At 39.5% G+C, this 14,379-nt stretch overlaps 1 protein-coding gene across 1 annotated transcript in view; it reads right to left on the reverse strand.

Annotated features, from left to right (window-relative positions):
• Positions 1 to 14,379, reverse strand: part of SAMD14 (sterile alpha motif domain containing 14) — a 785,691-nt gene that overhangs the window by 59,721 nt on the left and 711,591 nt on the right. Inside the window, exon 9 of the mRNA XM_044055147.1 lies at positions 12,664 to 12,819. Coding sequence (XP_043911082.1) covers positions 12,664 to 12,819 — 156 coding nt within the window. The remainder of the gene's footprint in view (positions 1 to 12,663; positions 12,820 to 14,379) is intronic.

Here is a 14,379-nt window from a genome sequence, read left to right on the forward strand (position 1 = left end):
ACCCTCTCCAACAAGGGCAGGCGTCCTGTCTGTTGGACCTCAGCATTGAACAACTTGTATAACAACAGATGGTAGCTACTGCACGGCAGAGCATACTTCCATAGAGCTACGGCATCTCTCATCAGCAGTAGTAGAAAGATAGGTTTTGTCGTACAAACATGCAAGGCCAACAATGAGAGGGACATCGCTATGGTCACTACAGATAACCACAAGGCCTTCCTCTGCTATGTTACAGACCTGGGTTGGAACCCTCAGTTGTGTTCACAGTTAGTTTACAGTGACATACGCTACACTGAACACACAGATAATGCCAACAGTCTGGCAGACAGGTTCAGTGCAGGTTTCTACACTCCCTCACCCACACATGTGGAATTACTTATCCCAGCTAACTGTAACCTCCATGTCATCTCAGATGTCCAGCTGGGAACCACCCTCAGCGGAGCTGTAAACACAGCAGCAATGGGACCCAACGGTATTGCAGGTTGCATGCTACGTGAACTGCAAGAGGAGCTACACATGCACATTACATGCTATTCAGCCATAGCCTTACTACAACATATGTACCTGGACACTGGCATACAGCAACAGTAGTCCCACTCCACACAGGAGGCACCTCTACAGACCCTGGTAACTACCGCCCCATAAGCTTAACCAGCCTGGTTTGCAACACTATGGAAAGGATCATTATGGTACCCATACACGGAGACATTGGGGACTTAGACACTTGATCCCACCCAGTTTGGCTTTGTAGAGGGCAGATCCTGCCTTATGAACCTGGTTGACCTTTTCAAATCAGTCACTATAGCTATTGCTGAGGGCATAGCGGTCCATACAGCCTACCTGGACTTGCCTACAGCATTCGACACAATACCGCACTCTGCCATCATAGACATGATCAACAGCTAACATGTAAATCCATATGTCACATGATGGGTTGCAAACCAGCTAACGGATAGAAACCCTATAGTCAACCTCACTGGTGCCATGTCAGACTCAGAGCCAGTCACATGTGGTGTCCCACAGGGTTCTGTCCTGGGACTGCTCATGTTCGGCATATCATTCTCAGATGTGGAAGCAGACATAGGAGGGTAGTGGCTGACAATGTTCAAAGATGACTGCATACTAGGCGCCATAGGCAATACACCTGCTGACACATACATCCTACTGACAGGCATCACGGACACCAACAACTGGTGGCGGAGTCATGGCCTTACACTGCATGCCACGTAATGTATACTCATACCCTTTTGGACAGACAAGGTACCTACATATTATCACATAGACAATAACCCACTGAGTACAGACAAAGTAATTGGAGACCTGGTGACACTGTGCAATGCTGACCTCTCATTTGACACCCACGTTGCAGAAGTGGTTGGATGGACTTCCTACCTTGCCCACCTTATCATGAAGGGATTCACATCCACATCAAAAGTGGTCATTGTACCCTTATACTCCTCCCTTATCAGGCCCATGACTGTGTACTATGCCCCATTTGGTATTACCTCACCTGGCACTTGCAACAGCTAGGGGGACCCCATGAGTACATCACCAGGTGGATCAAGGGTCTGCAACAATTGTCATATGCTGCCAGACTAACGCAACTCATGCTCTATTCCATAGTGATCTGTGCCTGATGTAGTAGGCCATGTCCAATCTGGTAGTGATGGTCATGTTCCACCTCATACAATCCAAATCCATCAGAAGCATGACAGCTACGGATTTAAACCTCAGCACACATATGAATAGGACATACTGTAGGGACAGATCCATCACTAAGAGGCTTCCCATACTGTGGAACAGGATCCCAGTTCATGTTAGGCAGAGACCCTCACTGACACTCTTCATGTGCATTCTTGACAAGTGGATGGGAGATCATAGGTTTACAGCAGGGGTCTTCTCTGTGTCACTACTAGACAGAGGCACAGTACACTAATGCTATTATGTAGGGGGGTCTTCACTGTGTCACTACTATACAGAGGCGCAGGTTTTTAAATCTATTCTATACACGGTCTGCAGATAGCCTAGTACTAAACTATGCCACTGTGAAACTATATCTGTCTATGTATTTCTACATCCCTCTCTATCTATGTATACACATATGCATATTATATATATATATATATATATATATATATATATATATATATATGTATATGTATATATATATATATATATATATATATATATATATATATATATACATATCTCGATATACATACGTATACACATGATATATATATATATATATATATATATATATATATATATATATATATATATACACTCCTTTTTAGGTCCACATATGTATACACACAGTAACATACTGTTGAACACCCATTACTGTACCACCTACTTGTACATTGCACTACAACCTACATTGCTATGTGCACATAGCTACCATCACATACATATGTATGTGGATCCTTCAGTGACAGTTTCAGTATGTCCCCGTCCCTATGCACAACCTTATATACATAGATACAGACCAATAACACATCTGGAGGGTTCACAGTATGTAGAGTATTATAATAGTACTTTACATTACCTGTGTTTGTTGCAGCTGTTTGTGTAGGCTTGCAGTTGCTTGGCCTGCTGTCTGCCTCTTTGCCTTGATGTTTCCGGTTTGTTATTTCTTTCTCTTTCTTTCTTTCTGTCTTTCTTTCTTTCTTTTTTTTCTCTCTCTCTCTCTCTCTCTACCTCCAGCGGGTGCAATGACAGTATTGCATGTGTGGACTGGGAGTACAGGATGCTTTTGTAGGTATCTGCACATGTCCATGTGATGGCCTCTGCACTAGTTGTTAGCCAGCATTTACTAATTGCATGCAGCCTGTTGTGTAGTGATTGCAGTTCTCACTGTGATTACAGGCCTGTGCCATAAAAAGGTCTGTTAGGTAGGCGTAGCCCTTTCAGAGTATCAGGGTGGGGACCATGCTGGTTTGCTGTGGACACTGTTCTGTGAGTGTAAGGGTTGGTATGTCTCTCATATTTCAGGCTGTGTTGTAGACACTGCAATGCATGTTGTTCTGTAAGCTACTGTTAGCACATTTGGCAGGGTGTCAGTGGGGCACAGTTGACATTTGTTTTCACATCAGGGACATCCCTGTAACTCAGTCACAGTTGCTATGTCTGAACCCTTAACTATTCAACTATGGCTATGTTTATCCTGCTCTGAGTAAGTGTATGGCTTGCCAGATGCTACTGTGACATTATTACCCAGTAGCTACCAACTAGCATGACTGTTTCTCAGCACACAGTACTATTTTACAAATCCACTAGATTTGACAGTAAATATACATGACATGCTTTGTGTACTAGACTTGTATATTCCCTTTGAATTAATTCCTACTATTTTATGATATATTTCTTTCAGCACAATGTTCTTGTATAGCACTCATGGCTTAGTGGTAAGTCATACAGACTAGTGTTTCCAAGGACCTGGGCTCGAGACTGAGGGAAGTATTTTATTTTGCTGCTGAGAAAACTACAGGGCTTGTCATTCAGAGTGACTAAGGCACTTTTAAGCAGTTGTAAGCGGGTTAGCGCTGTTTTGCGCAGAGGTCACACATGCTCACTGCCGCTTAGCTTCGCGCACACCCGCTTACAACTGCTTAAAAGTGCTTACTGTCGTGCACACCCAAGCTATTTTCTTTGAAAGAAAAGACAATGGGGAGATAGGAAAGTGGTGAAAAAGGGGTCACAAAGAGGGTAGGACAGTAGGGAAACAAGCTCGGGTTTTGCAGGAGGGATGTAGGTAAGGCCCATAGCTGCCCATTTCTTCGTCAGTAACAGCTGTGCATATATTTGTAATTTGGTGTGACATTTGAAATCTTCCACCCCTGAGAGAGGTGTAAGGACAACAATAATACTTGTTGTACAGCCAATTGTAATTGCCAGTTTACATGTCCAGCAGACATGTGTGCAAAATTGGTAGCTATGTATGGAGCATAATTTTTTTGTGGGTACAGAGTGCACTTTTATTTTTTTTTCAGGTGAGAGTGGTATGTCAGGTACAGGAAGTCGGTATAGCTGGGGAGGTAGGTTGGGTAGGTTAAGAGACAAGACAAACAAAACGCATACAGGGGTGGTGTTTGACACATGTGGGGGGGTTACACAATTGACGGGGATGGATGTTTGGATATCTCGAGCCCATGAGCCCACAGATGGCAACAGTGGAACTGAGATCCCCACCCATGGGCAGTTGCCACTGTGCCTTCACTGCCCAGGACGGGGCTGTGCTGGGGGCTGTGTAGGCCAGGCAGCAGGCATGCCCGTGAGTTGTGCCACCTGTGCCTCAAGCTGGCGTAGGGGCCCAAGCACAGCGTGCCGGATCTCCCTACGCACCACAGTCCGGACACTACGGAGGGTGAGTGGATGTTCTCCTCTGGCCACGCTTGCAGAGGGGGGACGAGCCCCATCCCCTGCAGTGCTTCCACCCACAGGTGGCACAGGGCCACCGGAGAAGGGTCCGGCCTGGGCACTACTGCCAGGTGCACTCGCCAGCTGAGGTGGGAGAGGTGGGTCCGCTGGAACCCGCCTTCCCTGTCGTCCTATGTTTTGCATTATGTTATGACAGTTTGGGTTAGTAACGTACAATACCATTCACAATTAGTTATAACAGCATGCATTAGTATTCCCATTAACCAAACACCCATAAATTCAAGCCATTGAACAGCAAGCATAACACATGCATAATTTGAACAGCAATACACAATCCAACAACATGCAGGGTTGATTGATGGCAACAGGCCATCAGGTTTGGATGTATGAACAGGGCAGATGCATCAACGTACATGCAAATATGTATGAACCAACAGGACAATTGTCCAGGGGTGGTAATTGTGATTGCACATACCAATTTCACGTGGAATGGATTATTTGTGGTTGTAGGGTAGGGTGAAGAAATATTTAATTAACAACTTCAAATACCAATATATATGCTGTACATTTCTATTAGATGCAGATATACACACACTACAGTTCTGCCTACAGTTTCCTATGTGATAACTACTTCAGGTTGGTGATAGGAATGTTACTGCTACATCAATATACATTTCATATTTATTCATACACATCCATATCTGGCTCTGTTCAGCTACATCATCCTGCTACATTTGCTTTATATAGCTATAGACAACTGTGGATGTTTGGTATTTCAGGCAACCATACTATCTGCATATTGCAGACTGAGAGCAACATATCCAGATTTTGGGACACACATTCCAGCTGCAGTACTGTTTTCAACACATGTTTCTGTTTGGTTCTGCCTGTCACATTCATTTCATTCTGTACTGACTGCAGTATACTTTATTCAGGAGTTATTACTACTTTATTGGTGGATTCATACCTCTTTCTCACACTCTCTCACTTGTTTTATTTTTACAATTCAGGATGGTACTTAATTCTAGGCTTTATTGACATGTTTTACCTTTAGTTATAACAATCCTTTCCAACAGTCTCACTTATGTCATGTTTCTGAATTTCAACAGGGATATATTTCACACATGTGTTTTACTCAGCTTCTGCAGCTGTACTTTTCAGCCTGCTGCAGGTTATGTACTATTATATTACAGGTGGGACATCTTTATTTCAGACTTGTTTCATTTTTATGTTTGGATTACAGGCTACATAACACTTTTGTAATCAAGCAATACTTGCAAACCCTCTTACACTGTTACTTGCACATTTTATTAATTAGTGACTACACTGCACTCTTTTGCTAACTGTCATACTTATATATTTATTTACAGTTACAGGGAGAGAATTACTGACCTGCCTGGTGGCGCAACTGCACCAGCCTATCGCCATGGGCTCGACGGATCGCAGAATGGACACCTGCAGCTGTAATATAAATAAAGTAATATTGGAATACACATCTCCATAATATCAGCTAGGTTAATTTCTTACATAAATAATTACATGTAACTTACTCAGTAGTGGAGCGTTGGGCATTTGCCGGGCCTCCTGGATCCAACGGTTCAGTTGGTCCTGCTTCCACCTCTTCAGGTCCGCATGGTGGTGACGGACCTGCTCACCAGTCCTTGGTATTCCTGTGGCACTGGTGAGATCATGTGCCAACTGGTCCCACGCCTCAGCCCTATATGCTCCCCACAGGACCTGGCCCTGCATGAGCTGGGCCTCATGATTATGGACGAGGAGCCAAACCATATATTTGGACTCCTCAACGCCCCACCTCTGTGCTCGGAAGCAACTACCCTCTCCTACACCTGACATCCTGGCTGCAAGTTGGTTCTACAATCAGTTATGCTGTGTATTCCCGCCTATGGGGCTTATATATGCCGTTTTTCCCGCACTTATCTGTGATTGGCCATTTTGGAATTGTATCAGCTTTAGAAAACCTGCTTTGTCATGCTCCTCTTTCTATTCATTCTTATATAGATATATATATATATATATATATATATATATATATATATATATATATATATATGCTATTACTGCATTTCTAAGTGCAAATGTCATGGCTTAGTGGTTCAGTACTTTGACTATGGTGCATGGTATCCTGGGTTCGAACCTGGCCATTGCTTTTTATATTTTATGACTGTCTACACAGGCTAGGAGGTGTGTCTGTGTAAAGGAAGTTTTGATACAGCTTGCTTAATGTTGCCCGTCAGTTAGCTTGTTGGCGCGGTGCGCAGCTCCGTGCAAATGGATCACGCTGGTTTACGCGTGGTTTGGCTGTCAGCACTCATATTACGCTCAACTCAGCTAAGGGCACACAGTTTCAGAGTGTTAAAACGCTGCTCAACCCCGGGCACTCATTTTACACCTATTATACCACTGCTCACCTACGGGCACTCATTTTACACCTGTTGTAACACTGCTCACCTACGGGCACTCATTTTAAACCTGTTAAAACACTGCTCACCTACAGGCAGATATACTCAACTTGTTAGACTGTAGCTCAGCTATAGGCACATCTGACATTTTTTTTTTTTATTATCTCACATTTCTTCAAAATACATGGCCCATTTCATTACATTTTACATAAAATATAATTTTATATATGTACATATATGTCAGGGAATTGTTTCGTGCTTATTTCACTAAAAATAAAAATTGATGTTGTGGGGGCTCGAACCATGACTGCCTCCTCTTCAGTCGACGTCTCTATCGCTACACTATTGCTTCTTGCCTTACTTTGCATATTTAGTTCTTATATGTTATTCCACTGACTGCTAACTGTGGCTAAGCGCTGGGCACACCCGCGCAAACGAGCGCACTCACGGGCAAACATCTTTACAACTTATAAAAAAGAAATATCAGATGTTCATTTATATATTTTATGTTCATAGTCTGTGGGGGCATGTGTTGTGTTGTGTTTATTCACATTTCTACGGACCCTGTCGTGGGCGTTTACTTTCGGGACTTTTACTCTTCTGGGGGCATGTCCGTTTGCAGGGCTTGCCCTACGGACACGCCCCCTACTGTCTTACACGGACCATGTTAGCCTTAGGTGTGATTCAGCATGCCCTCATGCATATGCATGACATGCTGACATCACACCATTTAACTGCAGCCTCCGTGTAAGCCTTGTAACTCTTACACGGAGGCTTCGTGAATCCTGCCCGTAATGTTGCCACTTGATGAATAATTAGGAAGCATGCTTTCACGTCACTTGATGAATATTAATGAGCAGAAGGTGTGCCTTACTTTAAGAAAGCAAAAGTCAAACAATGCCATCTTCTACCCCATCAAAATGTTTTATTTCAAAATGAACTTGTCCTGTACATTTGTGAAGCATATTCTGCTTCATCAAGTGGGACTGATTCATCTCTTTCATCAGAATCTGTGGACAAGGGTGTACTATTTTCAGACCCACTTAATGGAACTCACAAATTAAAAAGAAATGTGAATAATGCATTACGGAACTGTGTAACTCTTTGTAATGAAATGTGTTATGGCTGAGCTCACTATGAAAAATGCAGGACGTGATAATGTTAGCCTCACCACTTCAAAACTTAAAATGTGAGTCTAGTACAAATAAGTGAATTCTGAATCTCACTGTATACATTTAAAGCTGTACTCCCTGCTACAAATACATAGTAACAGATCCACCTTGGTCTTTATATTTGAGGTTTTTGGATGATGTCATCATATTTTGGTAAGAACCTGAGGACCAATTGTGTAGATTCATTGAATATTTTAACCAAACCACCCCCTTTCTTACTTTCACTGCTACTTGGAGTAAAACTGACATCAATTATTTGGATGTACATCTTTCCAAGGATACAGTTAATAAAAGGTTTGTTAGTGAGATACACAGGTAACCCACCTTCTTTAATGAGTACCTGCATTTTGATAGTTGTCATCAGAAGAGAGGCATTGTTAAGGCACAATTTGTACACCTTACTAGACTGACTTCTGTTGATGCAATTTATGTAAGGGGAACCAAAGTTCTTACTGATATGTTTTTATCTAGGGGTTATCACAGGACTTTGGATGAAGCTATTTGTTCTGAAGTTACGACGAAGTGAAGGTCTGGTTTCTACCCTCCCCTTCTTTCAGGTTCAGTTGAAGTGACAAATATTCCTGTCTTGGAGACTGTTTCTGACTATAACACTGATTACAACATTTCCTTTATTACTACTTATACCCCTGAATGTGCCCAAATATACAAAATTTTAAACACATATTGGCACACACTTAGTGTTCATCAATTTAAGGAAATTTATAATAAAGGCATCAGAGTGGTGTATCGGAGGGGTAGATGTTTTAAAGAAATATTGGAAAATGTTGTGGATGTAGAAAAGATGGGATCTACAAGATAGAAGGGCACTCATAAATCTAGCTTGTGTAATTACTGTAAATACCTCATTGAATTAGATAGGGTGTATGTAAATGGGACCTGTATTCGAGACTCCTTTTATTGTAATTGCAACACTGAGGGCATAGTGTATCTTGCCCTTTGTAAATTTTGTAGTTGTTTTTACATTGGGAAGACACAAAGAAAACTGAAAGAATGTATATATGAGCACTCTTTAGATATCAGGAAGAGAAACAATAAGAATGCTTTACCCAAATATATTGGTGAGAATCCTGGTCATGAGTTTGGTTTTGTTGGTATTGACCATGTGGTTAGAAATGTGAGGGGGGGACATTGGAAAGACTTTTTAGAACTTCAAGAACTTAGATGGCAATTAAAATTAAATGCTTGTGTTTATCCTGGACTATGAATGTGCTTCTATTAGCAGTGTTTTAAAACTTTGCTCTTATTATGTGTAAATGTTTAAACTGCAGGTGAATATTTTTATTAATAATGTTTATTAACAATATTTATTCCATTTCTCAACTGTTTTATTCATACATTGTTGTATGCAGTGCTTTTATATGCATTGTATTTTTGTATATACATATATTTTTTAGGTGGATTTTCCTTTAATTGTTAATTAATTATGTCACATGACTATTTTTTGAGGGATATTTAAAAGGTGAAGTGGTGTTTGTTGGTTTTAATGCCTCTGAAGAAGTCTGTGGATATAATTTGATGAAAACGCTAAGGTTTTCAATAAATTCTGGTTCTCTGTTCCTGGTGTTGCTTGCTCCATGCCTTCATTGTGGCTCTCACTGAATAACACTACCTGACGATTTGTTATAATGTTTGCTCTTCTAATCATTGAAAATATTCTATATGTAATTTGTATTGTCTGGCTATCTAATCTCTGTAAATAATATATTTATTTGTTATTTGTAATATATGACATGTTATAATGATTTGTTATTTCATGAAGCTTTTCTCCCAGGGCCTCCACTGAAAATGGACATGCATCCAGTCGGACTATCGCGGTCAACAAATGTAAAATAAAAATAAATAAATAAATTACATTGTTATTAAGTAATCTAACAAAGATTACCTTGTTATTAAGGAATCTAACAAAGATTACATCTTTAAAACATATACAAGGTGTGACATTAAATAAGTAAATCATTAAACAACATTGACAAGAATGCATACATTATTAATGCTTAAATATGCAATATAAACTGCATTATAAATACAGAGCTGTATAGTTATATACTACATAGGTCACAGCATGGTAAGATGTTAATATAGAGTAATGGGCTAGGTACCTGCTTTTTTTCAGAAGGAAAAAGGGCAGTTCAATTTGTTTTTGGAGTGGTTACACATCAACTGTCAATGCATCTGTTAACAAAGTTGTATATTCATTAGAAACATTGGTAGAATTAATGGCCAAGTAGAGTGGTAGAACTGTGTTCACAAAAGCTGATTTAACAACCACTTAGCAACAAATACTGCTTGATGATTTCTGAGAAACATGCACAGAGGCTCGCATTTGAATAATATCACTGTTTGTACTGAGTTCATCACTCTTGATTTTTCAAAAAATTATGGAAAATCTATTTAAAGATTACAATATGGCGGCATGTACCAAGATAATTTGCTAGTTACTGACTGAGAGTGAGCACCTCAATAACATGCAAAAAGTATTATAGAAATTGCAATATTGTGGTCTGGGACACAACAATCAGAATGTGAGCTTGGCAACTGACCTAGTGAGTACTTGGCTATGTGTTGTAGATAAAAAAAGAGATTGCCTTCTAGTCATACATCACAGCTACCACTCATTTTAGGGACATCCCTAAATTTGGCTCAGACTTTTGCAGTGCTACTGTTTTTTTCTGTAATCATTTTATTTATCTGTGTAACTTCTCATTGTTGCTAACTAGTAAGCTTGGGTCATGGCTCATAAGAGCCTTCTGATCAGTCCACCTACCCAGTTAGCAAGAAAATATCTTAATAAATAAAATTGGATAAGCATGTATTGAGAGACTCAATGAAATTGTCACAGTGAATGATATCCTCATTTCCAAGGAATACCAGTAAAAACTGGAATGATTGCCCTCATAAAAAGAAATGATAAAGGAGCCGTACTGTTTGTTGTCAGCCGTATGGATGTTGATGAGAAGGTCAAACCAAGAAGATTGCCAGCATCCTGTCATGACAGAGAACAAGACAGAGTGTGACATGGAGAGATCAAGGTTGTGAGGGTTGCTCTCACATCAGGGGATGCAGGGGAGCTTGCCACTCTGAAAAAAAATGTTGTGTTTTTCAGCTTTGGTGTGTAACTTCCAGCCTCTTAATGTTTTGATTGTTTAGGAGTAAATAATCACTGTTGGTTAAATGAGACATGATTATTCATTCTGGACACGACTGATAGAGATGTGTCATAAGTACTAAGCTCCGTGTCATAAGGTTGGCCTCCTACAGTAAAAGAGAACTGAAAACTGTATCACTAGGAAAGATCTGAACTTTTGGTAGAGAAAGGTTTGTGCTCTGGGAAAACCAGAACCATTATTCCATGGAATCTGAGAAAAGCTATAATAAAAGAATTACGTATCAGACACCATGGTATTTTTAAAATGAAAACATTAACGCAAAAGCTCATGTGGTGGGCTAGGTTAGGTAGTGATATTGTATATATGAGTAAAGAATGCCTCTCATGCCAGATAAAAGATAAGATGCCTTAACAAGCATTACTTTACTCATAGGAATTTCAAAATGGGTGGTACAAAAGTCTACATTATGACTTTAAATGCTCTTACTTACAAACCATGGTAGTTATCGAAACATGTCACAGCAAACTTGAACTTAGCTTTAGTGAGTTAAGATTCAACATCCCCAGATTTAACACCAATTAAGCATCCTCCTTTTTATCTCTTAGAACTGTGGGTTTATAAAACAAATTGTCCATCTTCATAATGCAGTTCAAAAACATGACAGGATTTAAGTCCAATTTGTTTTGCTGGATGGGTGGTTTATTACATGATCCTGGTATTTATGAAACAATACTTCTAAATGGTGTAAGGACCAGAACACTGTAAAATAAGTTATGAATGTCTAACTTATGAACACGTTCTTTCATGAACAGTTTACTCTTAATAGCGATGAATGCCTATTTGAAATCATTTGAAGTATTCTGTATATCTGAAATGAAACTGTAAGGGGGATTGAATAAACAGAGGAGATTATTTTCTGTTTACGGGTTACCAGAGCAATTAATTACATGTAATGGCACTTGAACGTCATTAGAAAAATTGCGTTACTTGATTGAATAAAATGAAATTGGCCATTCCAATGGCTTAGCAGAAACATTTATGCAGACATTTGAAACTGGAATTAAAAGCATCTGATACAGTTTGGATAAAGTTGTTTTATTTATGCTTCAGTACAGAACTAGAACTGACTGCATTAAGGGCCAGTAATTTGTAGAGTTGGTCTTTAAAATAAAAATCAAAAGAAGACTTGATCTAATATTGTTATAAATAGATAGATAAATAGATGGATATATAGATAAAACTGCTTATTTGCTAAATATTTAATTTCACTTATGAAATGAATAATAATCAAGCAGATGAATTATTGCATAAATACTGCACTAAACAAAATAATTAAAAACATTTGCAAGTAACTGTTCATGTCCATAATCCAAAACACAGTATGAATGAAAGCTGTTTAAATAATTATAACATAGGGTGCAAACTACTTACATTAACTAAATCAAATGTAAATGTTAACAGAAAATAAAAAGATATTTAAACATATGTAACTAATGACATAAAATTAAGATAAGTAAAATCAGCAATTATACTGCACATTAAAAACACATAAAAAACACACACCTTCAGTTTCCCTCCATCCATCTGTAGAAGTTGCTGACCGTCAATATTGTTTGTAGTGAATTCTGGGATATACTGGTCCATGCTCAGCCCCCCTAACCACTGGATAACTTGCTGATTCGTCCATGTAGAAACAAGAGAGGTAGGCTCATCTAAGAACTGTGTGAAGAAACATGGGGAAAAAGAAGGGTATCATTAGACAACGTAACACCTGCCATATGAATAACTGATATGCTAAATTTTCAGTAATTAATGTTTCCCCTGGTTATACTATTAACTTACAGACTAACATATTGGTATAAGCAGGGAAGTGGTATTGTTTCAATAACAGCCCTCCATCACCACCAGGAATATATCTACTTCTTTGAGAAATTGACATTTCACTTTGGATCTGTTAGTGGGTTTAGTATCTATCATTTTGCTGTGTTTCTCAGTAACAATTTGCAGAACAGACTGTGGCTATGTGGATAAAATGTCAAAATAATTTCATAATTTGGTCAGCTAATAGTTAAAATAATTTCAGCAATTGTGAAAAAAAAAACAGCTAGAGTAGAATTCAGATCCAGTAAGATAGGGATTTACCCTTTTATGCAACAGTGCCCAGTTCAAGTAAAATGGGGGCTCAGAAGAAATGCCTAAAATGATTTTCTACTATCTCATTTACAATAGTTCAATTTAAAACTATACATGTTACAACAAGACCTGGTTACAGCCAGTCTGTACATACCAAATACAGTATACTGTCCCAACAGCGTCATAGTCCCTGGTATGTTTTTGGACATATAACATTAAATGGGGGGGGGGACTTTATGAATCAACATTTTCAGCCAGATCACTGAAAGTGAGATTGACCAGGGTCACTACAAGAAGGATTTCTCCTTACTTCTGTGTTGCAGTAATGCTGGAGTTGAGTTTAACAGCAGGGATAGTACAGCAGGAGTGTTGGGGTGGGATTTGTCCACACAAGAATATTTTCTTTCGACGCAGTTTAATTAACATAGTTGTTGACAAAGCTTTCAGTCATCATCTTTTTGCAAAGCTAATATAGACCAGTGTCAGTTGTTACAAAATCTAACTTGAGAATTATAGGATTGCAATGCATGAAGCACAGTGATTACACTATGAAATTCAGAAAAAGGCAACTTTTCGTTAAAAGATAAAGTAGCGTGAGACCCACCCTTAACAAATGTTAAGCACCAGCCTGCTGAAGGTATTAAGGTCAGGTCTAGCACTAGGCATTGAAATTTGACAGTGATGACCAGTACTGCACAGCGGCAGTACTGCTATCTGAAGGGATAACGTAATCAGTACTGCCATCTGAAGGCATAACATAGTACTGACATCTAAAGGGATAACGTGCTCAGTACTGACATCTGAAGGGATAATGTGCACAGTACTGCTACCTGAAGGGATAACGTAGTAAGTGCTGTCATCTGAAGGGATAACGCAATCATGTACTGCTATCTGAATGGACAACATTCTCAGTACTACCATCTGAAGGCATAACATACTCAGTACTGACATCTAAAGGGATAATGTGCTCAGTACTGCCATCTGAAGGGATAACATGCTCAGTACTGCTATCTGAAGGGATAACATGCTCAGTACTGCTATCTGAAGGGATAACATGCTCAGTACTGCTATTTGAAGGGATAACATGCACAGTACTGCTATCTGAAGAGATAACATTTTCAGTACTGCAATCTGAAGGGATAACAT

The sequence above is a fragment of the Protopterus annectens genome, chromosome 13.part0 (assembly GCF_019279795.1).
Source record: "Protopterus annectens isolate FY-2018-M chromosome 13.part0, PAN1.0, whole genome shotgun sequence".
NCBI classification, from domain to species: Eukaryota; Metazoa; Chordata; order Ceratodontiformes; family Protopteridae; genus Protopterus; species Protopterus annectens.